The sequence below is a fragment of the Odocoileus virginianus genome, chromosome 7, assembly GCF_023699985.2.
Source record: "Odocoileus virginianus isolate 20LAN1187 ecotype Illinois chromosome 7, Ovbor_1.2, whole genome shotgun sequence".
Classification (NCBI taxonomy): domain Eukaryota; kingdom Metazoa; phylum Chordata; class Mammalia; order Artiodactyla; family Cervidae; genus Odocoileus; species Odocoileus virginianus.
This window is the reverse complement of record NC_069680.1, coordinates 83,413,063-83,425,917: the sequence shown is the minus strand read 5'-3', so window position 1 is coordinate 83,425,917 and position 12,855 is coordinate 83,413,063. Positions and strand designations below refer to the sequence as shown.

At 40.1% G+C, this 12,855-nt stretch overlaps 1 protein-coding gene across 2 annotated transcripts; it reads left to right on the top strand.

The window, feature by feature from the left end:
• Nucleotides 1-11: 11 nt before the first annotated feature.
• On the top strand, nucleotides 12-4,303 carry MAP10 (microtubule associated protein 10). 2 transcript variants are annotated; one of them, XM_020885452.2, is made up of 2 exons: nucleotides 12-2,594; nucleotides 2,883-4,303. In XM_020885452.2, exons 1-2 carry the CDS (start codon nucleotides 36-38, stop codon nucleotides 2,928-2,930), a joined length of 2,607 nt encoding a protein of 868 aa, XP_020741111.2. In that variant the 5' UTR covers nucleotides 12-35; the 3' UTR covers nucleotides 2,931-4,303. The 2 variants fall into 2 exon arrangements, with proteins under 2 accessions (XP_020741111.2, XP_020741119.2); XM_020885460.2 differs by having other exon boundaries at nucleotides 12-4,303.
• Nucleotides 4,304-12,855: the final 8,552 nt, after the last annotated feature.

Here is a 12,855-nt window from a genome sequence, read left to right as displayed (position 1 = left end):
AGTTTTCGGCTCCCAGCGTTTCCGGGGCAACAGCAATGGCGTCCGCGGTGTCTGAGCGGCTTTTCTCGCTGGAGCTACTCGTAGACTGGGTATACCTTGAAGCCCGGCTGCCGCAGCCACCCTTGGTTGCGGAAGAGGAGCAAAAGGAGGAGGGAGAGACAGCATCGCCGCCGCTGCCCTCGCGCAGCCTGTGCCCCGCGGTGGCCTTCCGTCTGCTGGACTTCCCCACGCTGCTGGTTTACCCTCCCGCCGGGCCCGCCGCCCCCTCCCAGGAATCTCGGCCTGGCCTGGTCAGCTTCCGTCGCGGCAAGTCCTGTCTCTTCCGCCTGCAGCCCGCCACCCTGCACCAACTGCTCCTTCGGACCCCGCTTTACACCTTGCTGCTGCAGCTGCCCCCCGGGCACCCAACCCCTGCCCCGCAGCTCCTGGGGTCCTGCAGCATCTCTCTGGCCGCCGCGGTCCACAAGATCTTAGGGTCCGCCGCCCCCGGCAGCTCTCAGAGTCATCGGGGAAGTTTCCCGCTGTTTAACCCAGACGGGGAGCGGATTGGGGACATTGCCCTGGGTTACCGCCTGACTGATCTGGGGAGCAGCTTGTTGGGCCATCTGGAGCGGCCAGTCGCTTCCACAGGAGGTGGAGTGGAGGGTATGGAGGTGCAGAAGTCAGTGGAGGTCAGCCCCCAAACCTGGCAGGAAAACCAGCAGCTGCAGCAGCCAGGCTCAGAGCCAAGCCCAGGAGATGCTGATAAGCCTCTGGTGGATGTAAAAATCTCAAGGGCAGGGAAGGATTTGAAGGGAAGAGCTTTCCATAGCAAGGCTGACTCTGATTACACAGATTCTATGGAAAATGGCAAAACCAACTCTGTTATGTGTTCAGAGGGTAGCAGTGAAAGGAGTAGCCACCCAAATCAGGAAGACACAGAGGTGGAACTTGAAACTAACATAATTTGCCCTCCTCCTCTGTATTACACTCATTTGACTCAAGAAAAGACACCCCCTAAACTGGGTAAAATTACCATTGAGCCTCAAATTAATGCACCTGAGGAATGGGATGATGGTACTTTCCTGAAAGAAAACCTTGTAAATCCCCCAACACATACTAATCCTCCAGAACATACAAATTCTGCAACAGGTGAGAGTGGTCCAGTGCTTGTAAATCCTGCACGCGTTCAGGATACAGGAGCAAGTAGTCAAACTACAGATCATCCTCCAACTGAGCAAAATAGAATTAATACTATAAGGCAGCTGCCTTTGTTAAATGCTTTGTTGGTTGAGTTGTCCTTGTTATACAACCAACCCATGGCAAGCCCTACTCATATACATCCTCACTTAGCCTGGTTATATAGAACTGAGGATAAGAAGTCACCAGAATCTTCAGTGAAATCCACCTGTAAATCCGAATCTAAGAAGGATAAGCTTTCTGTGGGGGGAAATGAGAAGTCGGTGAGTCTTCAGTATAAAAAGAACCAAACTGAAAACCTTAGGAAAGGTAAATATTTTGAAAAGAAAGGTGGTGCCCCCCCCAAAAGAGTTTCAAGGGGAAGACTACTTTATGGCTTAACAAACACACTTAAACTACGTTTAAAACAAAAAAATCCTAATATGTTGGTAGAACATGAAAAGAGAGAAGAGTATAGAAAAATGCAAACACAGATGTTAGGTGCAAAACTCAGAATTCCATCATCCAAAGTTAAGATACTAAGTTTTGCTGAACTGTATCAGAAGCCACATGAACTGCCTAAAGATAAGTGTTTAGAATCAGATGCATCTTGCGCTGAAAATAGCAATACCTCAAAGCAAATTAGTGTAGTTGATGATGACCCTACCACAACCAAAGAAACTAAACTGAAATGTGAAACTGAAAAGACAGCTGATTGTGATGAAAATAGAAGCAATAATGGTTTTTTGGGAGAAATTGTGAGTCCTGCAAATTCTGTCATCTCAGAAAGGTTTATTCGTACAGATATTTTGGAAGGAAAAGTGGAAGTGAAAGTCCAAAGTCCAGGTGTTTTCCAGCAGGTTGCAGTAGTTGACAGAATTGTAATAGATAAAGAAATAGATGACAAGCAGGTCAAAATCACTAGTGATGACATTCTGACTGCTGGTATCAATGAAAACAATCCAGCTACAAGTAGTTGCTCTGACAGCATCTCAGATCTAAAGTATTCAGATGACTTCACCAGCCCTTGCAGTTCTGAAGACACCAGCAGAATTTTACGAGCTCGTGATAGCAGTCTAGGGACAGAAAATCCAAAACACAGTCAACATACAAGCAAGTCCAGTGAAACAAAATTGTCCATAAGGAAAAACAGCAGTGAAAAGAGTTCTGTTCTTAGCCCACCTTTTTCAGCTGGATCTCCAGTACTCTCATATAAAAGATTTCCTGTTTCAAAGACTCAAGGTAAAAGTTTGGAGGAAGCATCTTCCAGTGATTTCTCTTCATCACACTGGACTGAGGAAAAAGAAAACCAGAGAGACCAAAACAGTACGCATAATTTTAAAGTTCTAAAGCAGGATTGTGACATCTCTGCTAAACCTAAAACAAGAACAGTTTGCAAGTCCTCAGAAAAAAGCCAGTCACCTCGGACATCTCAAGTGAGTTCTTACCTGCCTTCTAATCTGTCGGAACTAGAACTTAATGTCCTGGATAGCAGTACTTTAGATCACTCTGAAGAAGACAGTGATGACCTTGGTTCACTGAACATTTCCAAGCAATGCAAAGATATTTGTGAATTAGTAATAAGCAAACTTCCAGGATATACAGTGTAAAAATATGTGCTTTTAAATAACATTTAATTTGTTTTATAATCTGTGTGTACTATTAGTGAAACAATTTTAATAGCTGTACATAATTTTTAGTACATGTGAATAATTCTTTTTCAGAATATAAGTGTTTCGTCATTCCTTTGGGGTTTAGGATTCTGCCACTAAATCTGACAAGACTAATCATGAGATGATCTTATAACGTAGGTAAGATTTAAGTTGTTTAACCTTGTAAAAATAAAAGTATCTTCCTAAACTGGCCCTATTAAAATATCCTAAAGCTGACTTCACTCACACCATTGAAAACTGAAGGCTAGTTAACAAAGATACCTTCAAATTTTAGTGGGAATAAATCATTTAATGGATATAGAAGACTTACTGTATGAGACACAGAAAGGTACAGAAGAATTTAGGGTATAGCTACTGTAGTTATAAGGGCTTACCGTTTTATTTAGACGTGAGTTCTTTAGGGAGATCTTCCAGGAACCATACGCATTCCACATCTCTAATAGGCGGAATCTTTTTTATATGCTGCCATAGTGCTGTGTGCCTTTTCTTAAACCACAATCTGGGTGGCTACTTGGTTAATGTTTATCTTGTGCTAGACCTAAGTTCTGTGATTGAAGGGACCATGTCTGTTTGAGCAGCAATATGGTCTTAGTACCTGGCACAGTCTCTGGCATATGGCTGGGGTGCAATAAAAGCATTTGTTGAACAAATAAGTGATGGCCGTACACTTAACATACCTAATGAGAGGGGTTAGAATTAAGCAGTAAAACAAGCAGAAACCTAAAAAATATCCTTCTTGGATACTGGCTATTTGACTACAGTATTTTCATTTTGCTGAAACACCTTTTGGTGTTCTCTGAAGTATTTGGAGAAAGGAGCTAAAACAGGTGTCTCCCTATACAGTTTGTTGTATAGAAATTCAGTTTATTGTCATTTCAGCTTTTTCAAGTTATTTTTAATGTATGATAGTTTGTTTCTATGAAATCTAGTGATCATTTCTTTATAATTTCTTCCATTGTTTTTATATTTAGATCTTATTCTGTGTGCAGATATTTACATGTGTTTTCTTCTGTGTTATATTTAAATTTTACTCTTAAGTTTTAATATAGCTAATACTTTTGGATATATGAGGTGAGGCCCTAATTTTCCTAAGTAATTAAATAATTATGTAGGTTTTATCTTGACTGATCATAATAATAGAATTTAGTTAGATGGTGAGATGAAGAGACTATATTTTGAGGAGAAATATGAATAAGGAATAATGATGGGAATGAACACAATGTCACAATGTACTCATAGGACTAAGACCTTATGTTATCTTGATTAGAATGGTAGAGTCACACTACAGAGTGGTAGAAGAAAAATTTGTTGAGTAAGAAAATACCAGATTGTAGGAGTTTCAAATGTCAAGCATACTCATAAAGTCCTAAGCAATAAAATCAGTATTTTAATGTATAAGTGAGCACCAGTAAGTAGTCATGACATTTTGAATATTTTAAATTATTGAAATAAACTTTTAGAGGTCCAGAAATTATACCAGTGAAAATTTTGGAGTATGAAATGTTTTTAATGGCTATGATCTTACTTTTTTGGTAAATAGAAAACATAGTGTTTCATTTCACAAAATCAAGCTAATTTACTGCTAGATGCTGCAGCAGGCTATTCAGATGACATCATTTTGGCCTGGAAATTGTTAGCAAGTTTTCATTATCATGGAGGAAGCAGAAAATATAAGCAATATTAGAATAATCAGAGAAATAATTCTTTAAAAACTGAGAGTAAATCGTTGTGTATGATGAGAATGGGTAAGGAAAATGGTGACTTCAGTATATTTAAGGTACAACAAAGACTGAAGAACTTTAAATTGCAAAATTGAGTAGCTAAATAAGCTTCTCTTTGAATTATTCCATGAACACCTATTTCTAGAATTGTGGAGGTGGTGGTTTTTCCAGCTTAATTCTAATGAAATACCTGTTTCATGTATTTAGCACTTCCTGTTTGAATCCTATATTCAAATTGTACTTCATGTTTTAATTCTAAAACCTGTAAACTTAGTACTTTAAGAATGTCATAATAGATACTACTCCTGAAGCCTTAAATATTTATTATCTCCTTAAATTACTTAAAATCATTGAAGCATGAAATAGTTGTTTTAGGTTAAAAATGAGATGAGAAGGATCCAGCAAGTCCTGGCTCACAAACTGTCATTCTGTACAAGGATCAGATATTTTAATCCAAATTAAAACATAAATAGCCTGAAGGATGGCTATATCTCTTGGTCCAAGGACAGTTTATGACTAGGCAAATATGAATATTATGTATCTAATAGATATAGATATTATTTATCTTATTTAGATGTTGCTTTGTTATGAAATTTCTTTGCCTTGCCAGCAACACACTGTGATAATTAAAAACTTGTTTTTTAAAATTGATAGTCTTTTCCTGAACTTTCAGAGTCATAAATAGGGAAGAGTGCCACTTAATTGTAAAACTGAGCTGCTGCAATCCAGCTTTTCTGAGCAGCTTAGGTATCTAAACTGCTGTGTTAGGGCTACCTCTCTGTAATATTAAGAGGCAACTGTCAACAATGACAAGTTCTTTGAACTGTTATTAAAGCAGATTCAAAGAGGACTGTGCAGATGCATATGTTCAATATTTTGTTTTTTCTGGAGTCATCTGCATACTATTCATGACATTTCTAAATGCAAAGAACAGTGATACTGAACTCTTAGGCACTTGTGGCTCTGTTGAGAGCCACCTGTTCACATCTTGATTAAATTAATGTTTCTGCCTGTACAAGCAGTGCATTTATTATGCAGTCACATTTAGGAACCAAATTTTATTTGTTACAAACATACAGGTCAAGATTATCAATTAAAAAAAAACAAGGTTTTGATTATCATATTGTGTTGTTGGCAAGGCAAAAAGATTCATAACAAAGCAACATCTAAATAATATTTATATTTTATTTGTCTATTAGATACATAATATTTATATTTGCCTAGTCATAAACTGTCCTTGGACCTTGAGATATAGCTGTCCTTTGGGCTATTTATGTTTTAATTTGGATTTAAAATATCTGGATCCTTGTACAGAATGACAGCTTATGAGCCAAGACTTGCTGGATCCTTCTCATTTCTAACCTAAAACAATATGAGGGTAATTTACTTGGTCAAGGACCAAAACATTTTTACTGTTTTTCTCCAGAGATCTAACTGTCATGCCAGGAAATATTAGACCTCAGAATGAGCTTTATTAGGTTGGAGTGCCAAGCCATAGTATTAGAAATATTTTCTTATTTTCCAAACATTTCTCATATCTCTGTTATACAAGTATTATGTATATCAATTCTAGAAAAAATTAGAAAATTCAGATAAGAAAAAATTTTATCTGCTTTAAAATTTAAAAGGAAGGTTATGGTCCTTTCCTTTCAAAAATCCCACTGAAATGAGAGAAGAGATATAAAAATAAGAGTGAGTCCCAGAGAATAAGGAAAATGCTGGTGGTGGACAAGATACTTAGAGGAACTTCCAGAAGAGACAAAGCAGATGGAATTAGGTTGCTGAAAAATGGACTAGAAATCTATTCTTCAACATAGCTCAGGGAGGTGCTGCTGGAGAGATGAGAAGATGGTGTTTTCTAACAAAGCCCAGAGATAAACATCAAATTCAGTGGGCAAACCTTAAGAAGGAGCAGGTCATGGGACACAAAGGGTAGAAAGCAAACGCGGAGTGTGATGGAGAAGCTGGGGCTGGGCTAAAGGTTATCTACTCGAAGAGGTGTTGGAACCAAAGAGAAAAAATATTTTTGCTTTGGGTGGCAAAACATGTTAGCAATGTCTTTCTCAATTTTATTGGAAAGACCACTAATCCTAGTGGCAAATTAAAGTGTTAAAGCCCTGGTCTTTGGAGACAGGTATTTTTTTTTTTTGAGATTATTTCTTCATTATAAGACTAGTTTGGGGGTTGAATCAAATAACATTTATCTAGCATATATAACAGCGAATGCACCTGGAATGTTGGTGTATTTAATAGTTCAGAAAATGTACCATGTATCTGTATTCTTGCCCTTCGGGGGATATATTTTCAATAAAACCTCAGTCAGGAAGTCAGCTCTTCCTTCCAAAGGTTAAAACAAATGTTTCATTTGACATTGTAACTGAGTAGGAGAACCCTTGGCAACAGGAATCCATGGAAAGTTTTGGGCTTTAATAAAGAATGTTTGTGTTTGTCCAGCAGCAGGCCAGGGTAAGAGATCAGACAAGCTCCTGAGTAACAGTACAAGATAGCAGCTGAAGGCCATAAGGTAGAAAGAAGACACGTGCAAGGGAACAGGTCGACAAATCACGAAACGAGGCAGTTATTACAGGTTCAGAAACCTATACTTGCAAACTTGACTATTCAGAATACTTTGTCTTGTTTATTTTTTGTTTTGTTTTCTTCTTGGTTTTAATATAGTTCTCTTTGAACTATATTGTAGTTGAGCCATAAGAGCAATAGGAAGTGGATTTGGCTATGGCTCATAATTGAGCTGAAACCCTAACGGAGGAGCAGTAAACCCCCAGGGTCTGCATAGTGAAAGACAGAAAAAGATCCAACCCCTCTTCTGTCCAGAGATTTCTCCTTCAGCTGTTCTCCCCAAGAAACCTTGGAGGGTTTTGCCTTTTGTTTCATTAAGGGAAGCTGCTCAAATTCAGAGTTTCACACCCAACAGTGGCCTGGAGGACTGTATTTCCTTAATTGTGATTTTGATGTTAATGCTGAGGAGAGAATTGGGGCAGGATTTGGATTCAGAGTGACATAAATAATGGATTGCTTTATATGTGGAAGAGCCTGTTGTCAGCAGTGTTAGTCTGAAAATGATTGCTTGCATATCCAGAATTCTTAAGGGTATTTCCACATACTTTGGACAGTATTTGTTAACCTGAAGGAGGAGATCTTTCTGATCTGGAAATGTTCAAGGCATGAACGCTGGCATTGTGTCAGCAAAGTTCTCCATATCCTTGACTCCCTCTGTAGTGGCCAGAAGCCAGGTGTTTAGGGAGGCACGTTTTTTCTTTTCAGATGGCACGGCCTTACATTCCAGTGCACCTTTTCTCAATCTATGATTTCTTGCTACTCTCTTGCTACTTCACTGATCACAGCATGAGCGCATACCGTCAGCATCTAAGAATCTATGTGAGAGGTGAGATTTCACTAAAAGAATGGCCTTTTCACTGGAAAATAGGATTGCTGGAGAAACAGAGTATTTTGGTCTCCATTAATGTCATTAATTTAATCCTAATGCTTCCTGACACTGATGAGCACCTTATAGCTGGTGAAGGACTTCCACTGTCTCACTTCATCTTCACGAGCACCCCACGAGTTGTTAGTATAGATGAGAAAACGGAAGCTGTTTTTCTCATTCATTGCCTTACTCACTTTCTAGAAAAACCAAAAGACTGTTGGTCTAAATCTCAGGAAGTTAATGTTTCTTCAATACTTCTATCATTTCCAGAATCAGAGTGGATAGCAATTATCTATAAAATTCCAGTTTGAAACATAAGGGATGGGATGGGGAGATAGGTGGGAGGGGGGTTCAGGATGGGGAACACATGTAAATCCATGGCTGATTCATATCAAAGTATGGCAAAAGCCACTACAATATTGTAAAGTAATTAGCCTCCAACTAATATAAATAAATGAAAAAATAAAGTAGAAAAAAGTTTTTTAATTAATAAAAAGAAACATTATAAAGTTGTGTTATATTTTAGGCCTCCCTATTATTTTTATGTATTTTAATTTTATCTTCTACCTTAACTGTTTTTACTAAACTAGAGGTATGCTCTCCTGCATCAACAAAGAAGTACCCACCTCTGTGCTGAGAATACGATTGTAGTGAATCCTGGTATGGTATTAAAAAGTAGCAGAATGACTTCCCTGGCGGTCCAGTGGTTTGGACACGATGCTTTCACTGCAGTGGTCATGGGCTTGATCCCTGGTCAGGAAGCTGAGATCCCACATGCCGCAGCCTCCCCAAAATAATAATAAAAAGCAGCTGCAATTTTAGACAAGTCAGAAAAGAAAGCTTGAATCACAGGAATGTGGAGCCAGAAGATACTTTGGAAATCACTTAGTTCAGTTCCTTCACTTAATAAATAAGGACTGTGGCCCTGACTAATGAAGTTTGTTAGCTTCTTGCCCCCTCTTTCCATTTGAAGATGCCACCTCGTGTGTTAAACCGGGATCACTGCAAACCCAGTCTGTGTGTCTGGCAGGCTTTCTATAACATTCATAGTAAAAACACTAACCAAAAATGAACGACTTAGAGATGTGGGAATCATACTGTTTGCCACAGGGAAGGCATTTGTGTTTGGGATCAGACAGACCTGTTGGAGTCCTGGCTTCACCTCTTTCTTAGCTGTTAACCTTGGCAAATCTCTCTGGAGCTCAGTTTTCACAGCCATGAAATGGAGAAATGAATCATCATAGTGAACGTCCATTGTGAGCTTCTTAACAATATTCACTGCCTTTCTACTACTACTGTGTAGGTCAAGCCCAGGTGGGGGATGTGTACCAGAAGAGGTGATTCTGATGGTGAGATACAACAGTCTCAGTCTTCCTGACGCATGGTACCACCTACTTTTGCCAAAAAGTGGACGACCGACACCTGCGTCCTTCTAACTAAAGAGACCGTGAGCCCGCGGGCCTCCTGAATCGAACTGCTTCTCTGCACATCAGTTCAGTGCTGCACTTCTCCCTCCTCAGTGAACTTTGCCATGGAAACCCCTCCTTCCATTCCAGGCCCTATTGCCGGTCCTCAGCCAGAAGTGAGGAACCCAATTAAGTTACAGAAAAGGAGGTAGATTCTTGACAGCTGTAGAGTAGCAACAGGCATGGCTCATCAGAAGCAGAATACATCAGAGGAGCTGTCCTGTGCACTTCTACACCCTGAAATATGTACATGAATTGCCATGGGTTAGACTGCTGGTGGGTGACCTAAGCAATGCTCCAGCCATACTTGACATCCCCCTAAAGAGGAGGGGCTCAGAAAGATGTTCGTAGGGCTGGTTTCATGGGAATGCAGCCTGTGCAGCTGTGTAAACCCTGTACTCAGGAGAGCCTCACAACTGGGTTTAATGCCCTGCTGTTATCACTTTGAAATTCTCCATTACTTTCCCTTTGAGCTTGGGTTTTTGAGTGACATCTAATGGGACAAGAGGACATCCACATTAGTGGGGGAGATATATGCCATGTGTGTGTTCAGTCTAGTTTCTTCCTGTCCTGTTCACATACAGCTTTCCTAGACAACTAGCTCCTACTCAGGGCCCCATTAAGGAAAGCACAGCTCATGGTTTAAAGTTATCACTGTCTTGAAATTCTTAACAATTTTATCTTTGAGTTTGTGTTGTACAAACATACAAGTGGGCCCTAGGAAGCTGTGAACAAAGCTAGTGGAGGTGATGGAATTCCAGTTGAGCTATTTCAAATCCTAAAATATACTGTGAAAGTACTGCACTCAATATGCCAGCAAATTTTGAAAACTCAATAGTGGCCACAGGACTGGAAAAGGGTCCGTTTTCATTCCAATCCCAAAGAAGAGCAATGCCAAAGAGTGTTCAAACTACTGCACAACTGCACCTATTTCACATGCTAGCAAGGTCATGCTCAAAATCCTCCAAGCAATAACAGTACATGAACTGAGAACTCCCAGATGTTCAAGCTGGATTTAGAAAAGGCAGAGGAACCAGAGATCAAATTTTCAACATCTGTAAGATCATAGAAAAAAGCAAAGGAATTCCAGAAAAACATCTGCTTCGTTGACTATGCTAAAGCCTTTGACTGTGTGGATCACAACAAACTGTGGAAAATTCTTAAAGAGATGGAAATACCAGACCACCTGACCTGCTTCCTGAGAAACCTGTATGCAGGTCATGAAGCAATGGTTGGAACTGGACATGGAACAACAGACTGGTTCCAAATCAGGAAAGGAGAACATCAAGACTGTATATTGTCCCCCTGCTTATTTAACTTATATGCGTAGTACATCATGAGAAATGCCAGTCTGGATGAAACACAAGCTGGAATCAAAATTACCAAGAGAAATATCAATAACCTCAAATCTGCAAATGGCACCACCCTTATGGCAGAAATGGAAGAGGAACTAAAGAGCCTCCTGATGAGGGTGAAAGAGGAGAATGAAAAAAACTGGCTTAAAACTCACCATTCAAAAAACTTCAGTACCATTTTTCTAGATTCCATATATATGTGTGTGTTAGAATACAGTATATTTCTTTCTCTTTCTAATTCACTTCACTCTGTATAATAAGTTCTAGGCTCATCCACCTCATCAAAAAACTAAGATCATGGCATCTGGTCCCATCACTTCATGGCAAGTAGATGGGGAAACAATGGAAACAGTGACTGGCTTTATTTTCTTGGGCTCCAAAATCACTGTGGACAGTGACTGCAACCATGAAATTAAAAGATGCTTGATCCTTGGAGGAAAAGCTATAACAAACCTAGAGAGCATATTTTGACAACAGACGTCTGTATAGTCAAAGCTATGGTTTTTCCAGTAATCATGTATGGATGTGAGAGTTGGACAATAAAGGATGAGAGCTGAAGAATTTATGCTTTTGAACTGTGATGTTGGAGAAGACTCTTGAGTGTCCCCTTGGACTCCAAGGAGATCAAACCAGTTAATCCTAAAGGAAATCAGTCCTGAATATTCACTGGAAGGACTGATGGTGAAGATGAAGCTCCAATACTATGGCCACTTGATGTGAAGGGCCGACTCATTGAAAAAGACCCTGATGCTGGGACCCTGATGCAGGAGAAGGAGACAACAGAGGATGAGGTGATTGGCTGGCATCACAAACTCAATGGACATGAGTTTGAGCACACTCTGGGAGGTAGTGAAGGACAGGGAAGCCTGGCATGCTGCAGTCCATGGGGTCGCAGAGTCAGACAAGGGTGAGCGACTAAATGAAAACAACAACAAACATACCAATTCAAGTCTGATGGGACAATGTAGCGTGTGCCTGAGTAAACAGGTCCAGCGTGCATATTTATCTCTTTGCTGCCCTATTTGCATACAGTGTTCATGATAGCCAAGGGCACAGAATTCCAGGGACTCAGTCTGTGGGAGCTCAGTGCAACTCAGCCTAGCACAGGTGAGTGCATTCTGTCTACACCTGGGCATTCTGAGAGGCCGGGCTCTCTGTGGGTGCCAGAACTGGTTTCACATGCAGAAAGAAGGCAGTGCTATTCCAAAAATTATGAATGACCGAGGAGCTCCACCATATTTTGACTGGCTTGTGTTACTTCCCTATGTTAGTCAGCCACTGACATTCAAAATGATGATACAGGAGAAAAGAGAAAAGTCATCAGGAAGCCTATGGTAGAGGATGTCAGTGGGATGTACAGGCATCAAGAAGTGGAACAGAAGAGTTAGTTTAGTGGGACCACATTTCCACTATCTGCATGCCAAATAAATATTACATATTACATAAATATTACAAGATACCAGCTGTAATTTTGATTTCCACCTACAAGTAAATATTCTATTCATATTTAAAACTGACCTTTCACAATGTAAAGATGAACAGTCAAAATTAGGTTAAAGATTTTAATTTTTCTTTACATTGAAATACATTGAACAGTGTGACAGCGTTCTAAAATGATCCCTTGATGACTTATGCCCTTGTACAATCCTCATGTAGCAAGTCGGCAGGACCTGAAGTTTGCTTCTAACTAGCAGACTATGGCAGAGGTGAAAGAGTTTGGCAGAGGTAATTAAAGCCCCTAATCAGTTAACTTGAAATAATCAATGAATCAAAGTGAGATTATCCTAGGTGGGCCATACCTAATCAGGCAAGCCCTATAAAAGCATATAGAAGTGAGACTTTTCCTCTGCTGACCTTTAAAGAAATGAGCACTGTGAGTCCAGCTGGAAAAAGAGTTCTGCCAACAACAGCATGAGCTTGAAAGTGGACTCCAAGCCTCAGATGAGACCCCAGCCCTGGCCAACACCAAGACTGAAGCCTCTGAGACCCTGGGCAGAGCACCCAGCTACACATTCCTGGACTCTTGACCCACGAAGA